The 12541-nt window shown below is 45.3% G+C and overlaps 1 protein-coding gene across 4 annotated transcripts in view; it reads right to left on the minus strand.

Moving 5' to 3' along the window:
• Positions 1-12541, minus strand: part of AP2B1 (adaptor related protein complex 2 subunit beta 1) — a 77004-nt gene that overhangs the window by 35933 nt on the left and 28530 nt on the right. For all 4 annotated transcript variants that reach the window (XM_085078114.1, XM_085078111.1, XM_085078112.1 and 1 more), the window contains exons 10-13: positions 8812-8927; positions 7591-7756; positions 6521-6619; positions 3435-3694 (exon numbers count right to left, since the gene is read on the minus strand). In XM_085078114.1, the coding sequence (XP_084934240.1) occupies positions 3435-3694; positions 6521-6619; positions 7591-7756; positions 8812-8927 (641 nt within the window). The remainder of the gene's footprint in view (positions 1-3434; positions 3695-6520; positions 6620-7590; positions 7757-8811; positions 8928-12541) is intronic.

Consider the following 12541-nt stretch of genomic DNA (forward strand, 5'->3'; position numbering starts at 1 on the left):
AACCAGTGCAAACTCCACCACTATCCTCAGATCTAGATTAATCACCTTCTCCTGACCAGCAAGAAGGTGCATCAGTCTTTTCTAATTGAAAAACAATCTAAAATTGATTCCTCCCTTCTATCAGTAATTCCCTTTCCTCTGAGTTAGTAGGCATGCTAATTACTAGTCTAGAAACACTCATTATACAGCTTCCAAAATTTATCATCATATGCAGTCTGGCTACCTTTTATATATTTTACATTCACTTGTCACTGAATTTGATAACAAGGAGAGGGTAAAAAAACCTAACAGTAGCTCCTGGAGGACTCACTACAGTGTATTTATTCTTTAATTCCAGAAATGCTCATATTTTTAGATAATTAAAATCTATTTTATATCCTGTTTCCAGCAGTAACTGATAAAATTATTTCTAGCTCATGTTACTGCAGCTGCAGCCAGCAGGTAAGTGCTGAGGGAATTAGTGTCCTGACAAGGTGTTTAACACCAGGGCTGTTCTGCAAGCACTGCAGCTCCTGACTTGGAGTAGCCAAAATTCTCTTATCCTTATTCAGCTACTGAGGGGAAAGATTCAACGACAGACTATAAGCTGCTCCCAATTCCAATGCCAAGAGGAAAAGATGGAGCAGAAGGAGTGCAGAATGAATTAGTTACCAGGCAGCAGCAGGGAGGGCTGAAAGCTTCTTTGCATTAAAAGCTTTGGAGCCCCAATAGCACTAATATTAGCTGTCCTTTCTGCTGCTGCCTTCAGCAGGGAGAGTGCTGAGTGTGCTGAAGCGCTCAGTGAAGCATTTCTGAGGAGAGGTGGTTACTGTGATCCACTGCCACCCCCAGCCTGGGAACGGGCAGGAACAGCTTCTCCAAGAGAGGCGCATCGCAAACCACTCGGTTCCTTCCCAGGATATAATCCCTGTAACACTCCACCCCTTCAACACTTACTCATCCTTCTCCTGATGGAGACACAGAAATCCTTCCACGTCTTGTGTAACTGCTGCTGCCCCAAAGCCCAGACAGAAATTGGGAAAGGACAAAGCTAAGTCAGTTCGTTTTAAAAAAAGCAAAACCCCGAGTCTTCCATTTGTGGGTCTCTTTAAGGAGAGTCCTATAAACAACTTTGCATTTTCTTTGAAAGAAAAGAAATTAATAAAGAGTATTTGGGTTAAAAAAGGGCAAAAAGACTTGATGTAAGCCGTCCCCCTTACAGTCTTGGGTTTGCCCATGTGAATTAGGGATTTGGCCCTATGAGCTCAGCCTTCAGCAATTCCCAGGTGTTGGTGTCACAAGGGATGCACAGCCTGAACCAGAATGAAAAATTTCCTGCAGCCACCTGTGAAACAGGGAAACAGAGACTTCTACTCAAACCTAACCAGACTCTTCTTCTCCCAGGAGCCCTGTTAAAATCTTCCCAAATTTCCCAGCTGAATTATGGCTGAGCAGGGGTGGTGGGAGCCACCACATGAGCAAACACTGCCAAGCACTCATCCTTCTCCCCCACCCTCAGGATACATCTGCAGCTCTGTGACACTTGGGCTCACTGAAGAGGCAGGAACATTTCACCATCTGTGAGCTGCACAATGGGTCTTCCCATTGAGAGCTGCAAGAAACCTGTCCTACAGTGCTTTGAATGAGAAAGAAATTAATCAAAATGTCATGTAGTGTGTTCTGCTGACCAGAACTCCTCTCAGGTTCATAGCTAGGGAAGCAGAACTCAAAGCAATGCTGTCTGGACCCTCTTAAGCCACATTCACTGTGGACATCTTCACACTTCCATCTCCCACAGTGCAATCAGTCTCTAGCAGATTGGTCAGAATAGTCATTGGAGTGCAGAAGTTGTACAGAAAATCACCTCACCTCACTGTTTGGACCTACCTTTGACTGGACACCATTAACTTGCCTTAAACTGATGCAGAAAACCCCAATAATTTGGCCTCTTGAGGTGAGCTCCCATCAGGGAAGCTTGGTGTACCATGAAATTAACTCGTTTTTTAAATTTGCCACTGCATCATTAAGATCAGTGTGCACCATGCTCTGCTGAGCACCCCTCAAACCTTCCCCCAGCTTGCCACTGCTGACTGAGGCCTGCAGGTTTGTTTCTTGGGTTTTTTTAAGCAATGGTTCTGCCAAAGTCAGAAGATATTTAAAGTCAGCACACTGAGCATGAGAGTCAGGCACATGCACAGTATATGCAAGAAGTTAATACAAAATTGCTCCTTCAAAGAGCTGAATTCCATGAGCTAAATCCCCTAAAATGCTATTTTCTGTCGTGACCTGGAACAACAGCATACAGGAAAGCTGTTAACACCAAAACCCAAAGCTACTCCAACTCATTTTGAGACAAATCTTTGATTAGGAGAGGTAGGAAAGTGGCCACTGCTTTTCCTGTCCAACTGGTAGATTTGTGCTTGCTGATTCTGGGTCAGTGCAGCCAGACTTGATTTCATAGGCAGGGAGAAAACAACTCAGCTTCCCAAAGCCAGCCACCACAGAAATAGCTTTAGCTGCTAAGAATAGCAGGGAAGTGGTGTCAGAAAATAGAAAAGAAACAGCATCGCACACGGATTTATCAGTGCAGCAGCAAAAAATAGCACTCCAAATGTCACTTTGGGAATATTATTAAGAGGTAAGCCTGGCTACTCTGCCTCTTGCTGCAAAATACACTCCTTTTTGTAATTAATACCATCAGAGCAAATAGCAAACTGCTCACCTGAATGAGGGAGCATGGGAACAGGCCCAGCTGGGACTATGGCACTGCCTGCTCTTGCAGAACTAACCTGCTGCCAGGACTGTGAGCCCAGGGAAGCACCAAAGCACCAGGCAATGAGCCAAAGCATTTCCCCACCTCCCAAAGGTCAGACAGATCACATCAGTCTACCCAGCTCCTTTTAAGCCGTAACAGGGATGGGGCTTAGATGGCTTTTGCACTTCCCTTGTTTTACAGGCACCAAGTGAGAAGGGAGTTTCACCAATCCTTCTCCACTTCATGCTCCAGCAGTGAAGGATCCCTGCAATTGGCTCTTCCAGGAAAGGGTTATTGTATTCCAGGAGACAGGAATAAAGCTGTGCTGCTGCTGAAGAAAATCTCCTACAATATCACCTTCTGAAAGATGCCTGTTCTTACTCTAGTCCTCCTTGCACCAGTCATCCAAAGCTTCTGCTTTTCTACTCAAACTCATGTCAAGAGCACTTATAGCCAATGTCTTCTCAAAAAAACCTCACAGCTTCTCCTCACACACTTTGATACTCACACACCTCCTGTGTCTTCTGACACAGAAACTCAAACTCAATACACCCAGGATTACGTTCTGCACAAAACAGCCCCTTGAACAACCTGCAAACTACCCATGAAATCCCACCAGGGTGTTCTACAAGACCCTGGCATCTTTTGGACTGTTTGCCAGAAAGGAACAACCAACCCTGCCCACGCTGCCTGAGCTCACCTGCCATGGTGGATGGGCAGGTGCTTGCGGTGGATCCCGTGGCTGCCCTCCACGAAAGCGTTGGGTGGTTTGTGGTACACAGAAGCCAGAGACCCAATGTGGCAGATCAGCTCATCCAGCAGGGTTGGCTCAATCAGATCAGTTTCCTCAGAAATCAGGGGTTTTTCTGAGAGCACCACTTCCTTGGCAGTCACTGGATCGGTGGAAAGGAGGCGCCAGTAGATGTAGCCACGATCCCGCAGGTCTGGGTTGTCAGAATCCTGAGACAAAGCAATGCATCACCCACAGCTCTGAAGTGAACTAATGCCTGTAATCACTTTATTCTTCCAGCAGTGATTCTGCTGGATTCAAAAACCCCAACCGCCCAGCAGCCACAGCCACTAATTTCTAAATGATGGTACAAACTGCTTGTTGTGATGAACGTCTGAAAATTAAAAATGAGAACCTGGCTTCCTGCTCAGCTGGTCAGAGAGCAAAAAGCCCATCCCACTACTGCCCCAAACCACAGAGCTATCAACTGCTTTGCAAACTCTCCTGCCACTAAGTGTTAGGAGAAACCCAGGAGAAAAGAACATGAATGGCAATGACTGTATTACATACAAAGAGCAGACATACAATTCTGCATAATGCTCCAAGATTCCTGGAAATATATGACTTACCCAAGGGCACTGCTGGACTAGAAGATGCTGCAGAGCTACATTTAACAAGCCATATTCTTTGTAGCAAAAGAGATCTTATTTATCCTGCCTTTTAGTTATCTAATGAAGTATGGAGAGATGCTCATGATACACACTTAGGATACTTCATCAGTTCTCCAGCTGTCAATAATACCCTTGTTTTACTGCAGATACTTTTGCCTCTGCATGAAGTGCTAATTATTTCTCTCCTCTTTAAGCAGCTCTACCCAGAGCAGCAAAGTGAGTGGGGATGGTTTGCTGATAATATTCTAGGGAGAGGGAGGTGCTGTGGTTTTATGTTGTAGTGAAGTGTTCATGGAAACAAGAGCTGGGATTTTTAAACCTCTCATCAGCAGAATAACAGGATAAATGTTTGAGTTTTTTCTTCCCCTATAAAACTCCAGCAAAATATTGTACACCTCAGCAGCCTTCCTCTTGGCATTTCTTTTTCTCTTCTGTGCTCTCATTGCTGCTGCTGCTGACCTGTTAGAACCTTCATCTGCTATCTGCCTCAAGACATTCTCAAACCTCCTCTTGGAATGAGCCTGAGCTGAGCTCATTTTGCTTGTAAGGACCTAAATAAATCTCTCTGTTGTCTCACACATTGTCTCTGCAGAGCTGGCTTTGTCTGATGGGAGAATTGTGCACTCTTTACACCCTTTGCCCTCAACAATCCCTCCCAGACTCTGCACTCAGGATCAGGCAGGGTTTCTGCCATGAAAGGCCAACTCCTCCTACTTGCACCTACAGATTCAAGGCTGTTTCTTCCCACAGCCAAACAAACACTCTGGAAACTTTGGAAAACCTACAGAAACAACAGGCTCAGATCTTTCCCAATTTCTCTCCCAATCCTCCCCTCTTCAGGGTATGCAGGCACACCAGTGGTGCAACACCAATGAACCCTGGCTAGCTCAGCTCCCCACTCCTGGCTACCCCACAGCAGCAATGGGATTGCAGAGGTCTGTTATAGGTTGAGGGCTTGCCAGGGACCTCAATCCCTGTGTCTCTTCCATCCCCAGCTGCTGCACTGCTATTTTTACCAGGGCTGGCTGGATGAAGCTGGCTCCTGCTACAATCACACCTGCAGTTTGCTGTGCAGACAAACCCTGAGACGCTCAGAGTGCAACAATACCTAAGCTGGGGAAAGAAAACACACTTATAATTACTCTCCCACTCAAGTGAAAAACTGAAAATCTCTACCTAGAAATCAGACCTCGAAGCATAAGGTTTTTCAGTGTTTTACAGCCAGTTATCCTACATTGACTTGTTATTCATATAAAATACAAAAAGCCAGACTGAATCAACATTTGTGACAAACAAATGGAAAAAACCCAGACGCCTGTTATATTCCTAGGGTGCCATTAAATGTTTTGTGACTCAGCACAGTGGGTTTTAGCACTTAGTACCTTTCTTCTGTTGGCTCAGACAAATGATACAGCATGCCCTTGGCCCACTCCTCTCTGAAGAGCAGCTTAGACCCTGCCAAAGAGCAGATTTTGAAGCAAGAAAAGCAGGTCATGGGTTTGTTGCTGCTGACCAACGCAACTCCCCAAAGGAATGAATAAAAGTTTTAAGTACAGTAAGTCCACAGGCATGATTTCTTGCAGCAAAGAGGATCAAAAAGGCCAGCTGGTGATTGACTCCAGGTTTTCTGCTCGGAAACAATCACAGCCCATTCAGCTGGAAGGCTATTTTTATCACTTGACACAGCAGGTCTGGAGAGGAGCTGCTCTTTTTGGGCACTTTACCCCAGTCATCACAGCCAGGGAGTGTAGGAAGATCAGCTGAGCTCCTATCCAGCCCTGCCACCAGGACATCTCCACTCCTGTCCTCTAGAACTACAGCAGCTGTGTCTGCCAGCTCAAACCCAGCCTTGCCTGCAGTGATCTGAGCTCATAACTCAGCACTTCATGCATAATGAATCCGTGATCTTAACCCACTGCTACAGCCTCCAGCAAAGCTGCCACATTACTTGACAGCATCCAAATACAAAGGAAAAACCCCAAACTTCAGTTCTTTCTTTTCTATAGCCCTGCTTAAACTTTCCTGCTCACAGAACAAAGTCTTTGCCAGGCTCTTTCCCTCTGTTACAGCTCCACATGTTTAACTGCAAGCCACCTTCAAGGAGAAAGAATTCTGGTACCTTGATAATTCTAATAATGTCCCCAAGTTTCCATTTAGTGAGAAATGGGGAAGGAACTCAGACAAGGCAAGAGCTAAGAAGGAGAAAGCCGATTCCAGATGGTAACAGGCACAGAGCAGCTTTTAAATAGAGTCTCTCTGGGAGAGAAGAGAACACCCTTGAATCCAATCTACTGCAAAGCTGGCTGGCCTGGCAGATGGGAGACATCACCCAGCAGGCCAGCCCAGTGTCTGGAGGGCTCTGGGTCCCTGGATACCTTGGCTTACCTGTGTGGCCAGGCTGAGGACCTGCTGGACCAACTCCTGTGTCTCAGAAGGCTTTTTCAAGAACAGCTTCACTATGGCAGTCAGGAGGGTGAGCTGCACCTAAGAGAGAGGAGCACAGGAGAGATTAAAAATTCATCCATGCTTTAGCAATGTCTCACTATCTCCACCTCCTTTACTGATGTAAAACATAAGATTTGAGTTTCCTCACAGCATTGCACTCTTCTTTACCAGTGAAACACAGTGTAATGATACTCAGCCTGCTGCAAAACACTTCCACAGAGCCCCTGAGCAGCACAGTGAGGTTTGTGTCACACTGTGATGTTCCCCTTCACTATTCCTTCAATTCTGGTCCCCAGTACAGCCATTCCCCCAAGAAATATACTACCTCTGGAACCCCCTCCAGTTCTGTCTTATCTCCCTCAGAGAACCACAACAGTAAAAAAATAAAATTTATTAAACAGCACAAAAACAATAAAAACCCCCACTATACATATTAAAACAACTATCAAAACACAAAACCCAAACTAAAACAATCTAAATATAATACTAAATTATTAAATAACACACAAAAAATTACTAAAACTACTATATCTACTATAAAAACTCAAATTACAACTAAAACTCTTCAAAGACCAGTTAATATTTTTCCTTTAACAAATCCAAAATAAAACCCCAATGTGCCTAACCAGATAACCAAATTAAAAGAATATAAAAATAAATAATCCTTAAACTAAAATATACCATTCCTAAAACAATAAATTAATCCCAATTATATAAAACTAAACAAACTAAACTATAAACTAAATGTAAATAAACCCCCTACAAACTTCCTTAATAAACTCAAAAAAAGGACACAAAAATACACAAATCTAAATCTAAAAGCCCCTGTGCAACACTTCCAAGAAGGGAAGTTGTGAAGACACAAAACTGCAGATTCCCAAGAGTTTTATTTCAGCCCAGTATTGAAGCTTTCACTGACACATTATCTGACCACTGCAGTAACATTTACTGTCCATCCCATTAACCCACTGCATGAAACACTACAGACAAGATGCACAATGCAATTTTACCTGAGTACTCTCATCGTGGAAACCCTCCAAGAAACTCTCCAGCAGCTCATCTGCATTGTCAATTCTCTCAGCATATTCACCCACTATCCAGATCATGGCAGCTCTGGCATCTGGCTCGTCCAGGGAATCCAGGTTCTCACACAGAGTGGCAATGATGCTTTCATACCTGGTTTGTCAGAGGACAGGTGGATTACTGGGGTCAACTGGACTTGTCTTACCCCATTTCTCAGAGAATCCTGCACTGAATCCATGTCTTGTACTTCTATACAACAAGCAGCATTTTCATTCAACTACAGAAGATATTACCAGTTCTTTTTTTCCCCCAAGCTGAGCACGGAGATCTCACAGGGTCTCTGCAGTTTAATCAAATAAGCAAGACCACCCAGATGTGAGGTTTAAGATAAAGCTGCCTCCCTTTCTGTTTGCTGATGGGAATGTTTGATCCAACAGCTCAAACCATGAGTCTGAATCAGATCCTGCAGCCTCGCTGGAGTTTTCAGCCTGGGAACTCTAAACTGGGTATTACCCTTCCCCAAAGGGTTTACTGTAAACCAGACAATACCCCACACTAATTCAGCTTCCCCTATTCCCCTACTCCCTGTCACAAGCAGGGAATTTAGGAGATTGACAGCAGAAATTGCCAGGGAAGCCTGCAGATGTCCCATATTATTTTTTAGTTGATCATGAAGTCTCTGCTGAAAAACATTGCTGCTGCTCTGTGTCTCAGGAGACAAAACATTATTGCAGAACCAGCACAAGAGAAGCTGAGTTCTACCCAAGTTAGAGGGAACATGATTGGAAAAGCCAGCAGGGCTTTGTTCAACACCACCTGACTGGGATCTCAGACCATGGCAGCCATGAACTTTCACAGCCTTGTGTGAGGAGACTTCTACACTCCATGGATTTCTAGAGGAGATCAGCAAAACCAGAAAAGCCTGATGCTGTCAACTTGGCCAGATTTTCCTTCTGGCATTCTCTGCAAGAGCTTTACTAGCTCTTGATCCAGGCTTCAATACAGAGTGGTGGGGAAGGAAAACCTTCCAATTCAAACTAATAAGCCAGGCTGACACCTCACCTAGAGCACACACCTGAATCCTACCAAACTAGGACTGGCATCACTGCTTCCACCTTTGCTACAGAGCCCTGGTAAGCTGAGTTCTGCTCCATTCTGATGAGGGCAGACAAAGGCTTCTAAAAAAATCTGATGCTACTTGCACGCACTTGTTGGGGTACTTGCGGAAGATGTCTCTGATGACCACGATGGCCTCCTGCACCACGTAGTTGACCTTGGTCTGGATGAGGTCCAGCAGTGTGCTCACACAGCGCTCTGCAGATTGCTGGAGAGGGCAGAAAAACACAATTCAAGAAGCTGAACCAACACTCCTCCCACGGCACACAGTGAGGAACAAGGCGTGAGTAGGAGAAAAGGCCCAGAGGGGGAAAACAAGGGGACAAGAACTACCAACTCTGCCCAGAAATGAACTACAGGTAAACAAAAGGTTGGTTGTTACAGTGAGGATACCAGCTAGCTCCAGCTCCTGTAAGAAGTAAGAGATGCAACTGTGCCAGCAGATAGTTGGGTCACCACACCAGAGACCTTGAGAACATCACCTGCACTGCTGTTTGTATCACTCTGTGGCTGATACAGGCCACTGAAGGAGCTCTCTGGGGCTTCCCATGGAAGGCAATCAGAGCTGGGAAAGTTTTGATAGGGACTGCTGGAAGGCTTCTAGCAAAGTCAGAAGACAGGAGAAAACAATGTTGTCAAAACCAGCAGCAAGAGGTTCAGGATTTTTGGGGTGAGGTCACATGTAAATATACAGCTAAAAATAGAAATTCAGCTGTTCCTAATGCAGCTCAGACATTAATTAGTTCCCAATTCACAGGCACTGCAAGGTAACAAGGACTGGACACTGTCATGCTCCAGGAACCAGAAGTGGAGTTAGAGGCAGATAATTCAGGGAGGTCTGCTCCCAAACAGCACAGCGAGGCAGGACATCACAGGAGCAACCAACTTCAGCAGCAGAGAGTCTCAAATAAGGGCAGTGATTTGGTGATTAGCAGAGCACACATGAAGCCTCATTACACAGCTGGTGATTAATGTGAGAAGCAGACTGCTCCTGACAGTGCTGAGGCAGTTGTATTCAGAACACTCATAAAGGATTCGGGCTGGAGACAAACACTGTAGGGCACAAACAACAGCAATGTAGGTGGATTTTTCAATTCCACTGATTTAACAGCCCCCTTGACTTACACAGCACTTAAAGGCTGGGCAGGAGGGGGAGGAATGAAATGGCATTTTAGTCACAGGAATCGGTTTTCTGAGAACGGGCAAAAATCTCAAGGACAATCTCAAAACTTGTAGAGCTGAATTTGGGTCAGGGACTAGAACCTCTTGGCAATTTCCTGCCCTCATAGGTATCTTACACAGGGCATGGCAACACAAACAGGCTGACATGGGGAGGAGACACCACAAACCAGCATTTCCTCTGGCTTTGCAAACTGGCAGTAAGTCATAAGACTGCCCTGAAATTCACACCAAACTGAAAAAAAATCCAATGCAATCGGTGTCAGAGTGAAGAGAGGCATCACATAAAAGTGTGTGATTGATGTAATATTTTTTTTATGAATAGCTCTCCCTCCTTAGCACAGCTTTATGGGTACTATGCCACTCCAGAGGCAGTGAATGGCAAGCTGAGAATGTCCTGCTCTGATCCCTCCTGCTCCAGAAGGGATTTGAGGCCTGGGATCTGGGAGATTCTTCCACTTGATGAAGACTGACCATGGACCTGGCGCCACATACTTTGACTTTGCTCATAGAGGGAGCCCTGCTCAAAGTCCTTGCAAGAGGGGTGCTTCAGAGCTGGAAATTTCACCTCTTCATCTCAATAACTTTCATCTGCTGTTTTAACAACCTGATGGGGGCAAATCTGTCCCAGCCCACCTCTACAGAGCCTACAGCTCCTGACATTGCTGGCAATAAGCAGTGCAGCCCAGCCCTGTCAGAGCCTACAGGTAACAGAGCTTTAGGACCTGCACAATTCAAGGAAAAGCAAATTAAAGTTTAGTTTTCTTTTCTTTAGATACTTTGGAGCGTGATTTTTTTTTCCAGGAAAAGCACAACATCCACTTTGAAATATGCAGCAATGATTCTTAGCCCAAGAGTCCCTTGGAAAGTGAGCAGTGGTGGGCACATGCCCAGAAGAGCAATCCCTCTAACAAAACAGATCTCAGCTCACCCCATCCCTTGTAAACACACAGCTTTTTGAAGGTGGACATCCCTGGGGACAACAGAACTCTGCAAACTGATGAAAGAGTGCCCCAACTCAAACAGCTTTCAAGTTGGAGTCAGGAAGGACAACCAACCAAAGTCAGAATTGCTTTGTTTTTCTGCAGAAACCAAATGAAAGCTCCCAAGATTACTGAAGTAGCACATATCACACTCAGCCATAAGCCTCAATGATTTCTAAGAACCAGGCTGCTGGCAGAATCTCTTGGAAACGAGAAAAATATCCCTGTAAGATAGCTGCTTCTGCTCCTCCTTTGCTCCAGAGGAATCCCTACTCTTACTGCATCCACTTCATTTCCTTTTCCCACAGGAGCGGTGCTTGTTTTCCTTACAATCAAAGCATGGTATGATTTTTTTCTTGCAGTGCTGTCACTGGAGCAAACCAGCTCATGAGCCAGACAAGTGTAGCTACACCAGAGTTTGCTGCAGAGAAACTAACTCTGAGCTCAGCTATCAATAATCCATGCAAAATTATTATGTTCTGACATCCCCAAAAACAATATGACTACTCAAGTCTGGGTAAAATCTTGCTACTTAACATGGGTGTTGTTGGTTCTATATTCAAAATGAGTGCTATGAGCAAAGGTAACACCACTTTTGCTCTGTGGTGAACCTCTCAGCAGACTAATTTATTTCCTGCCTTCCTCTCCTAACAGTGACAATTAGACAAAAGGGAGGATCCTTGAAGGCAGAGCTGAGGTGCCCTGTGAATCCTCATCCATCAACAGCTCCCACTGGCTGTGTCCTGTGTCAAAAAGCAGATTTCTGAGCCTTGGGAACTTGGACACTGTGAGGATGCTCTTCCATTAGTCATAACTCACAGTGTAAACAGCCTCTAGTGAACACAGATGCACTGGGGACAGGGATTAACCTAGGGATGAGGACACTGTAATGAGTTGCTCTATATATGCCCTCTTTAAATCTGACTCTTGTCAGAGCAGGGAACAGACCTCACCCTTAGCTGCAGCATCTTCAAGGGAGCAGTGCTAAAAATCAAGGTTAAAACTACTTATGGAGAGGCACAGTTACAATTTGAGGGTCACTGGGGATATTATTATCAGTCCTTTGCTTATCAAATATGACTGTTGTGGTATCAGGGACAGGAAAAAATGCAGGGGATGAGGGCAGGAAAGGGTAAAAACTTCTAAAACCACCTTGATGCTGCAGGAATACACCACCCTCCATGTAGAACTAGGACAGACCCATGGCCAAATCCCAATGAGAAAGTCCCTGCTGAGAACTCAAACCAACTGCCACCCTCCCAGCACAGCACTGCTACAAAAAGGGCTGTCACCAGCTCCTTTCCAACTTTTCTGCAGCCCTTTCCCATGCTCAGGGGGTTTTCTACTGTCACTGCTGTGGCTCCATCCAGACAGGCTCCTGCCTGGCTGCAGCACGGAAGGAGTGCTCTGGTGTTTTGAACTGCAGACATGAAACAGAAGCAGCTGCTTCTATTCCCCCTGCTCCACGGGGCCACATTTCAAAGCAAACCCCTGGCAGTGACAAACCTTTGAGAGGTGAAGGAAGGAAGAGAAAGCTGCACAAAAGAGCAGCTGATTCTCTCCAGAGGACAGGAGGTGGTGTCCCCTGTGCACAGACTTGCAGGAGTTTAGCTGAAACAAGAGAATCCTGTGCACTGACACCACGCTAAGCCTGGCATGA

The sequence above is a fragment of the Lichenostomus cassidix genome, chromosome 19 (genome assembly GCF_008360975.1).
Source record: "Lichenostomus cassidix isolate B80296 chromosome 19, HeHo_3.0, whole genome shotgun sequence".
NCBI lineage: Eukaryota > Metazoa > Chordata > Aves > Passeriformes > Meliphagidae > Lichenostomus > Lichenostomus cassidix.